General features: G+C 43.3%; 1 protein-coding gene across 2 annotated transcripts in view; it reads right to left on the bottom strand.

The window, feature by feature from the left end:
• The window catches only part of magixa (MAGI family member, X-linked a), a 36,680-nt gene extending 25,014 nt beyond the window's left edge, over positions 1-11,666 (bottom strand). For both annotated transcript variants that reach the window (XM_085345060.1, XM_085345061.1), the window contains exons 1-9: positions 11,523-11,666; positions 8,229-8,280; positions 7,901-8,147; positions 6,941-7,057; positions 4,928-5,047; positions 1,631-1,804; positions 1,373-1,550; positions 854-924; positions 175-342 (exon numbers count right to left, since the gene is read on the bottom strand). In XM_085345060.1, coding sequence (XP_085201186.1) covers positions 175-342; positions 854-924; positions 1,373-1,550; positions 1,631-1,804; positions 4,928-5,047; positions 6,941-7,057; positions 7,901-8,147; positions 8,229-8,270 — 1,117 coding nt within the window. In that variant the 5' untranslated portion in view covers positions 8,271-8,280; positions 11,523-11,666. The remainder of the gene's footprint in view (positions 1-174; positions 343-853; positions 925-1,372; positions 1,551-1,630; positions 1,805-4,927; positions 5,048-6,940; positions 7,058-7,900; positions 8,148-8,228; positions 8,281-11,522) is intronic.
• Positions 11,667-13,162: the final 1,496 nt, after the last annotated feature.

The raw sequence follows: 13,162 nt of genomic DNA, 5'->3' as shown, positions 1-13,162 counted from the left end.
CTTTATGATGCTTTTTATGTGATTATGAGAGTCCAGATTGTGATTTGGGTTTTGAAACGTCCTGCTTTTACATTTGAACACATTTTACCTGGATTTCAGAAACCTGGATCCAAAACCATGTAACAGATTCAGGTTTGTGACATAACTGAAGGTAAACTGTACTGTGATCAGTACCTGTGTTGAGAGCAGGCGGTCCTCCAGGTGTGACGCTGTACACCTGCAGAAACTCTCGGGGTCGACTTCCTCCAACTATGTTGAAGCCGAAACCTCGAGGACCTTTAGAGAGCCGAGTGTGGATGGAGTAGCCCTTCAGCTGACTGGGCTGGTCGGTGAACTCTGGGACTGAGAGGCGAGAGAAGACATGGGGGACAAAGAAAGGAGGCAGGCAAAGGAGGAAAAACGATGAAGAGAAGGGAAAGAGGAAATGTTAGTCCTATCCTCGAAGGATGCTTGTATAACTCCAGAGGTTCATGTGCAGGAAGGGAGAACGTGGACTCTTTCTTTCCGTGTAAAACTCACAGAGGACAGGCATGCATCTATATTGTTCTTTTTTCTTTCTGATTGGTGTGACAATAAAAACAAAAAAAGTGGAGTTTGTGTGTCAGTGCTGCCCTCTGCTGGCTGCTGCTGCCAGAATGAAAGCATCCAAGGCAGTTTGTGTGGAAACGGGAAGTTTCAACACAAATACCACCTCAAATAAAAAGCATTTAACTAGAATTTAAAAATAACATATAACCATTTGAGGGTATGACTGTAATATTTTTAAATGTCCTTCAGAGAAGCAATTATGTGACATAATCATGAACAAAACAAGATGAATTGCATGTGAATGAATGATCTAAAACCGCCTTACGTTCTGTAGAAGACGTCGTCTCTTTGTTCTGAGTTCGAGGATCCAGCCAGCTGGTCGTCTTTGAATTATGGCTGATGGACAGAGGAACACACACATCCTAATTACCACCACCACCACCACCACCATCATCAACACACTGGACAATATAATCTGACAGATTGAGGATAAGTTAAAATGTAGTGCTTTTTCTGCCTGCTACTGGAAATTATTATTTTTGCAAAGACAGGAAACATTCAGCAACTCAGCTCAGTTTCCTGTTTGTGGGTCTCATGTCTCAGTTTGCAAGAAAATAAAAAAAACTGACTCACACAACAAAAACAAGCAGGACTGGTTCACAGAATAAGACATTTAAAGGATCAAATATTTTGTATGTACCAGACTTCATTGGAAAAAAGATAAATTTAAAGTTTAAACAGCATTACAGCATCCATGGCTTTCCTCAACATATTTTTCTGATGGCCATAATCAAACGGATTAAATCAGCTGACACCAGAAGAAGAACTGATAAGTATTTCTCACTCGATGTAATACGGCTCCCCTGAATCACTGTAGGCCAGCTCCCAGTTTTCCGGCAGCGGACCTCCCACTCCCGCTCTTCCCCTCCCTACTCCTCTTCCCCCTCCTCCATTCTCCATTCCTACCGCGGACTCCCATGACTGGCTGAGAGGCAGGGTTGTGGGCGGGGCTCCAGCTGATCCTGCTGGTAGAGAATCTCGTCAACGCGCAAACACACCTGTGCAGGTAAGACTGGGATGTGTTACATGTGAGCTTCTCTACCCGTCAGCCCGCTGTCCTCCTCACTGTTGTCCCCTTCCTCCACAGCTTTCTCCAGGTTACTCAGAGACTTGCTCCTTGTCCTGAAGTTCCTCAGCAGGTTTCGATGTTCCTGGTATGTGATTGGTGGACTCTCTGGGCCAATGTGGACGGGGCGGGGCGTCCCATAATAATTCCCTGTGATTGGATGAAACAGAACAAACTGCTGTTTGAAACAGCTCAGGTTTGATGAACTTTTATAGTCAGAGATTTACACATTTCATATCTTCCTCCAGTTCTTACTACTCCATCCTTTCCAAAGGCTCAAACAGTCAGATTTTGTTAGGAAGTTTCCCCAAGTGAGTGAAGTGACCTGAAAGTAATTATGTTGTAAGAGTGCTGGTCACCAAATATATGCCCCCCACCTACGCCACTACTAACTAAGGCGGCCATGCTAAATGATGTTTAGGCTGCAAGATGTTCACCACAGCGTTCTCTTTCATTTAGGCGAGTGCTAATCGAGCTTTGTGCTGCTGAGCGGTGAGCACAGATCCCACTGAAAGGATGTTAGGCCCGCGTGGAGTCTGGAGACAGTTTGGTCAGAAACAAGCACATACAGTGGCTTGCAAAAGTATTCGGCCCCCTTGAACTTTTCCACATTTTGTCTCATTACAGCCACAAACATGAATCAATTTTATTGGAATTCCACGTGAAAGACCAACACAAAGTGGTGCACACGTGAGAAGTGGAACGAAAATCATACATGATTCCAAACATTTTTTACAAATAAATAATTGAAAAGTGGGGTGTGCGTAATTATTCAGCCCTGAGTCAATACTTTGTAGAACCACCTTTTGCTGCAGTTCCAGCTGCCAGTCTTTTAGGGTCTGTCTCTACCAGCTTTGCACATCTAGAGACTAAAATCTTTGCCCATTCTTCTTTGCAAAACAGCTCCAGCTCAGTCAGATTAGATGGACAGCGTTTGTGAACAGCAGTTTTCAGAGCTTGCCACAGATTCTCGATTGGATTTAGATCTGGACTTTGACTGGGCCATTCTAACACATGGATATGTTTTGTTTTAAACCATCCCATTGTTGCCCTGGCTTTATGTTTAGGGTCGTTGATGCTGGAAGCTGAACCTCCGCCCCAGTCTCAAGTCTTTTGCAGACTCCAAGAGGTTTTCTTCCAAGATTGCCCTGTATTTGGCTCCATCCATCTTCCCATCAACTCTGACCAGCTTCCCTGTCCCTGCTGAAGAGAAGCACGACGGCAAACTGCAAACGGGACTTCTTATGGTTTTCTGTTAACAATGGCTTTCTTCTTGCCACTCTTCCATAAAGGCCAACTTTGTGCAGTGCACGACTAATAGTTGTCCTATGGACAGATTCCCCCACCTGAGCTGTAGATCTCTGCAGCTCGTCCAGAGTCACCATGGGCCTCTTGGTTGCATTTCTGATCAGCGCTCTCCTTGTTCGGCCTGTGAGTTTAGGTGGACGGCCTTGTCTTGATAGGTTTACAGTTGTGCCATACTCCTTCCATTTCTGAATGATGGCTTGAACAGAGCTCCGTGGGATGTTCAGGGCTTGGGAAATCTTTTTGTAGCCTAATAATAATAATAATAATGGATTGGATTTATATAGCGCTTTTCAAGGCACCCAAAGCGCTTTACAATACCACTATTCATTCACTCTCACATTCATACACTGGTGGAGGCAGCTACAGTTGTAGCCACAGCTGCCCTGGGGCAGACTGACAGAAGCGAGGCTGCCATATCGCACCATCGGCCCCTCTGGCCAACACCAGTAGTAGTAAGCCTGCTTTAAATTTCTCAATAACTTTATCCCTGACCTGTCTGGTGTGTTCTTTGGACTTCATGGTGTTGTTGCTCCCAATATTCTCTTAGACAACCTCTGAGGCCGTCACAGAGCAGCTGTATTTGTACTGACATTAGATTACACACAGGTGCACTCTGTTTAGTCATTAGCACTCATCAGGCAACGTCTATGTGCAACTGACTGCACTCAGACCAAAGGGGGCTGAATAATTACGCACACCCCACTTTTCAGTTATTTATTTGTAAAAAATGTTTGGAATCATGTCTGATTTTCGTTCCACTTCTCACGTGTGCACCACTTTGTGTTGGTCTTTCACGTGGAATTCCAATAAAATTGATTCATGTTTGTGGCTGTAATGTGGCAAAATGTGGGAAAGTTCAAGGGGGCCGAATACTTTTGCAAGCCACTGTATGTAGCTTGCTGGAGATCGTGTTGTAGGGTCCTGGCGGTGCTCCTAATAGCCCGTGTCCTGGTATCTCTTCCACACTCTTTGGCCTGTGTTTCCTTGTGACGGCACGTATCTCATCCTAGATGAGGTGAAATATCCGTGTAACTATGATTGGTCTGCAAGTATTGTCTCGTGACACTGACAGTGACGAGGACATAAACAGAAAGCAAAATTAGAGAAAAATCAGCCCGGAGGGATGAGGAGAAATCAATGACCTGCGAAACCGTTTCCTCTTTGGAGGTCGTCATGTTGTTGCTCTCCAGAGCGCCTGTTCTCACTTTGATTTGCACCAAAGCAGCTGAAAAGCATTCAGAGTGGTTTGTGCTTCCGGCTGATGTCCCTGAGGGTTATCTGACTTTGTGGTGGACTGTGATGATCAAGTGATCCCTTAATTTCTTTGAGCTGTCTTTCTCAGATCATCCGCTTGCCTTCCTGTGGTCCCAATTTGTGTTAATTTGAGATTTTATACCTACTGTTGTATCAGCTTTTTAAAATTAAGCTTTACACCAACCGGCGCAATTTCAGTTTCTTATACGAGGATTAAACAAAACAATTAATCAAATTGTATGAATACTGAATCATCTAATAATGTGAAGGCACAGCAGTCTTTTGTTTTGAAATGTTTTCAACAGGAACTGAAAATAGATCAACTGTCAAATTAAAATGTTCGGGAGCATTAGTGAGAGACGCATCGTTCGGTGTGAAACAGACTCTATGTGTGAATTCTGTTTCTATTTTAGTTTCATTAATCCCATCAGATTAATACGGTGGAGTGCTGTGTGGGGGGAGGACAGAGGGGGAGGCAAGTTTCATTTCTGAGGTTTGGAGGATTAGAGACACAAAATCCTCTTTTCCTCATGCCTCCTCCAAAAAAAACAAAAAACAAGCCCGAACACAGTTTAAATTAGTCATTCCACACTGTAAAAAACATCACACCGTGATGAATAAATCACACTTTTCATTCACTGGAGTTTCATATAATCTGAGTACATTTTCATTACACTGCAGTATTCCTGAGGGTGTGTTTGTTTTCCTTACCTTTGAATTTGCCGCTCTCCAGCAGAGCTCCGGACTCCTCCAGAGAGAAAAATTCCTCGATGGAGACAAAGTTGTAGTCCACACCTGAAATCTCTCCATCTCGAGGCTGCCTGGTCGTACCTTCAGGGAGGGCAGAGTCATGTGATCACTGGGTGTACGCTGGACAGGTTTTGTGTTGTTGCAGAAAGTGAATCAGAAGATGAGGGTACAAACAAGGGTATGTTCTTCCTAAAGATGGCACGATACCACTTTTTTAAGTCTGATACCGATATCATAAATTTTGCCGATACCGATATGAATCCGATATCGTGTTTTTTAATCAATAAAACTGTTTTTTAATATCTTGCTGCTTTTTGTATAAGTTCATACTCAAGTTTAAATAAACAACAACACTAAAGCTATTCTGTTATACCTGTATGTAAAAAATACAACAAAATATTTCATAGTTCAGCAACACTGATCAATCTAATAAACTTAAACCTGCTCCATCCTCCCTATTCTGGTATTTTAAAGAGTACTTAGCAGAAATATTAAGCAACCTAACTAATAGGGTTGCAAACTCCCAGCAAAAAAAATAGGGAACCACCCCCCACCCTCCACCTCATGATGCTTAATCGACGTAATCAACTTTAATTTGATGCAGTGTGAAAAAAGATGCACAGAAATAAATTATTTTTCAAGAATAATGAAATAGATTCAACATCTTTCTTCTACAGAAGTGCAGACTGCACAGATGGTACCTTCCCAAAGGAAAAAGTACTATAGCTTACTAGGGTATATTAGACTTAACAGTTACTATATACAATAATGGACTTCTATTCATTTTACATCAAATTAAAACTTTGGGTGTTAGATTCAGATAATTATTAAAAGCTAGACATTTTAAATGAGAATAAGAAAGAAAAGTATGCCTTTGTGCCCCCTTTTCCCTGTTCATGCCCTATCGGCCCCCCTGGCTAAACTTTGCTAGATCCGCCCCTGCACAGTTACCAGCCGTCAGCTGTAGAAAAAGATCCTGGAGTAGAAAGTAATATTAAATAAATTCTAACAACAGCTTATCAAGGTTAAACGTGCTGCTGTTGTTCAGCTGCTGGTTTCCTCTTTCTGGCACGAAGTGAGCCAAAAACAAACAAGAGAGACGGACTCGTGACAGAAAAGCCGATCAGCTGATCATTGATCAGTTTCATGATTGAAGTAGCAGCCGGAGAGGGAGGGAGAGAGAAGAGGCAGTCACTCCATATATCGGTTGTTAAACTTAACGCGCGAATGCTTTACAAACATTCAGAGATGAACTTACACACTTGCTTTACTTCTCTCTGGGATCACTTCCTCGGAGATGAAATGCTGGTTTGGTAGCGAGGCTCCAAATACACACAGCCGCTCTATCACGTGAGCACACTGCTCCGACGTGCTACGGTTATGAGCCGAGTTACGCCGTGTCGCAAGTTTTGTGAGGTGCTTTTCTGATATTTAATGGATCGGATTACATTTTTTATTTCTCTCCGATATCCGATCCAGTAATTTAGGTCAGTATCAGACCGATACTGATATGTAATATCGGATCGGTCCATCTCTAGTTCTTCCTATCTTGGTGGGGACCAAAATCTGAAATCTTACTGTGGGGACCACAGTCTCAGTCCCCACGGGGTTGAAGGCATTTTTCACACTCAAAATGTGGTTTTAGTGTCAGGGTTACAATTGGGTTATGGTTAGGTGTAGAGATAGTTGGATTCAGTTCTCTTTTACTAAAGCGTTTAATGCACAGTCCTGGGGGTCGCTGGATCATCCGGACACTCCTTTAAAGTTCCTGTTCCTGCTCCACTTCTCTTTCCCTCAACGGTCATCTTTGGCGTTGTACTGGGGTAAGGGTTAGGCATTCATTTTTGATGGTTAGGGTAAGTGGCTGGAGAAACCATTATGTCAATGAGATTTCCCCACGAGGATAGCAACACCAGACTGTGTGTGTGTGTGTGTGCATGCAGGTGTGTGTGTGTGCGTGCAGGTGTGTCTTACAGGGCACGGCGCGCAGGTACAGGTTCTCCCTGATGAGCTGCTGCAGCTGACTGTCCATGGAGCCCGGCGTGAAACACTTACTGAGGTACAACCTGAGGTCTTTACACAGAGATGAACCTGGGACACACACACACACACACACAGAAATACAGGATATGATGTCACAGTCATGCAGCACGTGCCATTATGCTGAACTTGAGAACAGTTTTGAATTACCTCTATTTCACTCCGTTGCTTATATCTTAAACTGCCGCATACTCCTCACTACACTGATTTGACAACTGCAGGAAGTAGTTTCTTTTCAGAATAAAATGTTACATGAAAGTACAGTTAGCTTATTATAACCGAAAAGAAGTGTCTCTTTGGCCGTGTCTCCTCGACTGAAGCTGACTAAATCTTTGTTGATAATCACAGTTTTGCTTTTTTGTCTTTAATAATAATGACAAAAATACTGGCGTGCGCCAATGATACCCGTCAGCCTCCCAGTAGATACCATACATATGGTATCAATTTCACAATCCTGCATCGCCTTGTTCTCAAGTTATCACATTCAAAAGAATTTAAGAAAGCTTGACCTCTGACCTTGAGGTCACCTTTTACAGCTGAGGGGTGAAAAATGATGTCAGATAAAACCAAATCATGAGATTCAAGATTCAAACAAGATAAAAACAACTGAAAGAGTTATTAAGCAGTGCAGATTACTCTTCTTTCAGTCAGCCAGTAATTAACTTATATTATTATATATATTTGTTTTAGCTTCATAAAAATCCCTTTGAACATCTCAATGTGAACATTACACGTGTCAGGTTAATGAGACATTTTATGGCGCCCGTTTCAGCCAATAAAGACAAACAAATAAGAAGTGAAATAAGTGACCAATTTTCCTTCTTTTATGTTTTCCAGATGAACAAACTAAACATCAAACATCCCCATCAGGTCATTAACAAACTTTTCTCTCACCTGGTGAGACAGTCTTGATTCTGATTGGATGAGGACAGGAGTTCAGGACTCCTCTGACATCACCGAGGGTCATTCCCAACACAGGTGTCCCTCCAATCTCCAGGATGATGTCGCCCACCGTGGGTCCGCCCCCGGGGGCGGCCGTGACGAACGGGAACTCGCCATAGTCAGCCCCGCCCCCGATGGCCAGCCCCAGCTCCCCCGAGCCACCGGTGCCGCCGCCCAGCGGGACGAAGCTCTCCTGCACCTGCAGACGACACAGAGGATGAAGTTCTCACAGGAAATGGTTCACCTCCGTTGTCACTGCAGGCGTTGCACGTTTCAGTACCTTGGAGCGCCAGTGCAGCTTCTTCACCGTCGCTTTAGACATGGCGGCTGAGCTGCAGACACAAGAACACAGGAAGTCACTGAGCGAGCTCAACAGCAGACTTCATCGGCTCATGCTGACAGGTGATCTGAACTAAACGCTGGCAGAATGACTCTGATCATTCTGTGAGCAGTTCAGCTGTAGCTGCTCCGTGAAGCAGATCTCCACACGTCAAGAAAAACTGATAATTTAACTTCTGCCCTGACAGCAACTCAGATTTACATTCTTGGATTAAAATTCAGATCCAGTTCTTCAGTTTTCCAATTAACTGATCCATCAATGTGTCACTGTTTTCTGCCAGAGAGGACTCGGAAAGATTGAAGCGGACGACAGTAATTTGGATAAATAGCTTTCGTATCTTACTTGAACGATAATGCAGTCTTTTTTAAATTCTTCTTCTTGTTATTAGTTTTAAGCTACAAATGTGCTGCAGTTGACATCTCGTGACATCCACCCACTACTCAGAGCCTCAGGATTTTAAGGACCAGACCAGAAGTTGATTCTGGAAAACTCAAGTTTGCGTTTTCCTTCCAGCAGAAAAATCAGAAGTGTTGTTTCCTCATTATTGACATAGGATGCATTGGAAGCTTCCTTACCCCCTAACAAGCCTCCTACTTTGATTCTTTAACTTCTTGCTATCTAACTAGGATTCATCCTAAATCTTTAATAGGACAGGAACCTTCTTTCCCCACTTCTATTCATGACTTACCTTCTTCTTTCCTTACTACAGGAAGCTCATTTTCTCCTATTTATTTGACTAGGAAACTTCTTTACCCTTACTTTCCTAGCCTCCTCACTCAAAAGGCAAAACAAGGTGTCTAAGAAACTTCTTTCCTTCTTTGTTTCCTTTAGAAGAAGAAGATTCTGTGTCCTCATACCCTTACTAGAAGGAAAGACCTTGTCTTTTTTGCGTCCTTGCTCAGTAAAACTTCTAAACTGCCGACCACGAGACATTTTTGTTGTGCCGCATTTTAATTTTGACCCCGAGCAGCAGAAAAACATGTCATCGGCAGAGTTCAGACTCATCGACTCGCTGCTCCAGTCTGAGGGAACAGCAGATGGTGGCAGACAGCAGGGAGCCACACACACAGTCACAGCGTTAAACACAATCATATACACACTCATGTATGCACAAACACAGACTCGTCACTGCCACCGTTGCATTTATACACAGTTATACCCACAGGGAAACACACACACACACACACACACACGGGCACATACACAGGCTACCAGACGTAGTACATTAAATATGGATGAGCATATGTGAATGTGGGAGTCAGTGAAGAAACAAACAACGTCGTCCCTGAGCAGCAATTCACAATCTGAGCCTCAAAATTTATCTGACTGACAAAAACACAAGCAAGGAAGCTTTCCTGGAAGTGAGGACATGAGGCAGCTTATTTTAGGGATTAAAGAGAGAAGGAGACAAGGGGACAGCAAGGCTTCCTGGCTTGGAAGCGTGGAAGGAGGTTTGAATGTAGGCAGCTCCACAAACCTACTCTAATGAGGTTATTACAGAAAGACCTTCAGCTAAATGTTTATATGAAACGACCCATGCAATTCAATTTTTTTACAAGGTGCGATTAAAAAGTTCCAGGGATAGTTGCATAAAATTCAAAAAGCCAAGGCTGATTAAAATTTAGCCACTCACGATTCAAGGTCATCTTCGTTCCAGAGCCAACATCCTGTCCTGACCGCTCAGTTCAACAATTCACCACAGACCTCACACTTAAATGGACCTGAGCTAGATGTTGTGTGGAGGCTCATCAATGCTGATGAGAGCTGTGTCTGCAGCTACAACCGAGAAGTTTTCAGATCCACAGTTTCTACACCCAAAGGTGAGGAGTCAAGCATCTTTTATTTTGAAATTCGCGCTCTAGCGCACCATCAGTGATGAGACTGACGACTTTACATTAAGTACAAACAAGCACTGAGATGCTATCTTAACGCCTGCACCTCTCAGTTCCTGTGACTTCAGCCACCTCTGGCCCAGTGGTGAAGATCCATCAAGGACCAAAAAAGTGATGTTTTAAGCTCAATCATGTAGCTGTTTTGATTACAGCTCGTTCATTAGTACAGATCAGTAGAGAAGGTGTCTGTCTCCCGAATCCTTAGCCTGTTCCCCAGAAGAGGGGCGTGAAAGCTGAAGGCTCTGCCTCCCATTCATCTTTTAAATATCCTGCAAACCCTCAGTCTCAGAGCGAAGTGTATAAAACATATTGTCTGCAATAGACTGCGACCAGTCAGAGCTGTACCCCACCTTTAGCTCTGTGACAGCTGGGATATACTCCAGCTCCACCTTAACTGGATAAGCAGAAGACAATAGATGGCCACAGTCATCTCAATAAAGCTTCATCACGTAAGGTAAGGACCCTAAAACATTAGAGAGAGAAGCCCAGTGAGCAGCATGTGGTGAGCGTAGGGGAGAAAACCTCCAGCATAACCCGGCTCACGAAGCAGCAGCCATCTGCTGCGACTGACTGGAGGGAGGGAAAAGAGGATCACAGAGAAACAACTCACAAACTACCTGAACTAACTCACAACCTCTTTGGATGTGGTAATGGAGCCGGAGAAGTTAATGATGTAAAGAAGGTAATGGGAATGTAAAGAAGGAGTTAAGGAAGGAAATGAGGATGTGAATAAAGTAGCAAGGAGGTAAAAAAAAAAGGCAGTGAGGAGCTACAAATAGTAGCAAAGAATTAAAGAAGGTAATGATGAGGTAAAGAAGGTTGTGAGGAGACATATTAGGCAGCACAGAGTTAGAGAGGTAAGAAATAAAGAGGTAAGAAATGTACCGAGGATTTAAAGAAGGCAGTGAGAAGGCAAATAGGTTAGTGAGGTGATAAATAAGACAGAAAGGAATTAAAGAATAGAGTGAGGATGTAAATAAAGTGACAAGAAAGTGAATAAGGTAGCGAGGAGAGAAGGAAAGGATGAGATAAAGAAGGCAGCGAGGTGCAAAAGAAGGTTGCAAGAAGGTAAATAAAGAGAGAATTAAAGCAGAGGATGCACAGAGCTGTGGTGAATGGATCCGGAGGCTGAGCCGTGTTTGTCAGGATGTGCGGTGACACTCGTCGCAGCGTGAGCTCGACATGTGCCGCTATTAACACATCATTAACACATGCTCGCTCGCCCCTACTCCAGTCCCCTCTCTCCCTTTCACTTCCTGGCTGCCACCTCTTTCGCTTTAGTCGTACAAAATAAAAGCCTTTCCCAACACTCGGTGGTTTGACTCGAGCGTGTGTGGCGTACCTTTACAAATCAACGCTGTGAGCTGCTGCGCGTTCAGCTGCCATCTCCAACTATCTCAGCAGCCGTGTTGGTGTCTCTTTCTCCTCTTAGCTCCTTGGTTTTCCTCTTTAATCCTCTTCTACTTGTGTCCCTCGCTCGTTTTCACTTCCGTGGCCTCTTTTGCTGATAAGCCTGGTCAGGGTTCACAGCGTGATGTAAGTCAGAGTGTGTTTAGGGAGTGGACTCATTGCTCGCGTTATGTACATGTGTTTACAGGAATGTGTGCGTCCTTCTAAAGAAAGCGTCGGTGAGGCAAGCAAACAGTTTTGTGACCTTCAATGAGGGGTAATAAACACTCGAGACAACCCTCACTGATCGTTTATTCACGCTAAAGCCTGAGAGAAGCTCAAGTTTTCCACAGCTCACTATAACAGGCTTACACACACACGTCAGTCAAAACACAACGCCATATAAAGTAGTCATATCGCAGCTGGATATTTACTGTACTTTTACTACACATTTATTGTAGGACACTTGGGATGTATGCAAGCGAGCATTTGATATCAGTTTACTCATAGTCAGATTTTTGTCAGGTAGTTATTTTAGGTACAAAAACAAAATGTTTTGTTTGAGTTTTCTTCAGAGAATAATTCATAAGTAGGAGATTATTCCTGGGTTGGAACGCTGAAGGTAAATCAGGGTAAGACACACCCTTAGTTAGTTACAAATCCCACATAAATGTCATATTTTTTCTTACATCTGTATGCTGATTTCTTGTAACAGCATCTTTCTGTTGTCAGTAATTAAAATATTTTTGATCCTATTTCTAATGTCTCTTATAGAATCTCTTCTCTCTGTCCTTGACCCAAGCATTGCAAATTATGGGTGGGTGGGTCATCTTATTTGGTTTATCTACTTTTTGGCTCTGTGAGCGAACTCGTCGGGCCAGGACTCTGCAGTCTATTTACACCTACAGGCCAGTGGACTCTCTTTCAAGGATGAGGATGTAACATCCTGGACAGGGAGGAACGCTGGTTTGAACACGGAGTCAAAGAGGAGATTTATGTGAAAAGGGAAAGACCATCTCTGAATCGAGGAGGGGGCCTAAGGGTACATCTGTCACCATCTTACAATGCTGTGATTGCAGTCATTCCCCAACTCTCTGTGAATGGTTCTCATGGCCATTGATCAGTGGCGTTTGATCAATGGCCATGACAATTTGCATATTAATGATGAAGGAACTGACCTCTCAGCCCTTTGTTCCTGTAGGCTGGTTTCAGTCATTATGCAAATGTACTGTTTATAAGATTGGAGAAACCTGAGTGACGAAACGTTTCTCCCACTGAAAACGCTTCGTCCAGATGAACAGAATCAACTTTTTGGGATTTGATTGTAATTATTTGTTTACTACAAAACAATATCAATGAATTAACAAAGAGAAAGCGCATTCTGTCACGTCCCTTGGTTTCAGAGCCAGGGTTTTGAGTTTTGGGGCTCTGGGGTTTCTTTAGTTTGGTACTTTTGGTTTTCTTTGGATTAAGGTTATGTGTCTGCATTGTTGGAATTTAGTGTTGTGTTATTTCTTAGTGTTTGCGTGTCATGTTTATTGCCTGATACCTTATATAAGTGCTGTATGCTATAATTTCATGCCTTCTGTTCTG

This window comes from Diplotaxodon limnothrissa, linkage group LG20 (assembly GCF_057381915.1).
Source record: "Diplotaxodon limnothrissa isolate DT_005_m linkage group LG20, D_limnothrissa_male_GT1.1, whole genome shotgun sequence".
Classification (NCBI taxonomy): domain Eukaryota; kingdom Metazoa; phylum Chordata; class Actinopteri; order Cichliformes; family Cichlidae; genus Diplotaxodon; species Diplotaxodon limnothrissa.
The sequence above is the reverse complement of the archived record's forward strand: the minus strand, read 5'-3'. Positions and strand labels throughout refer to the sequence as shown.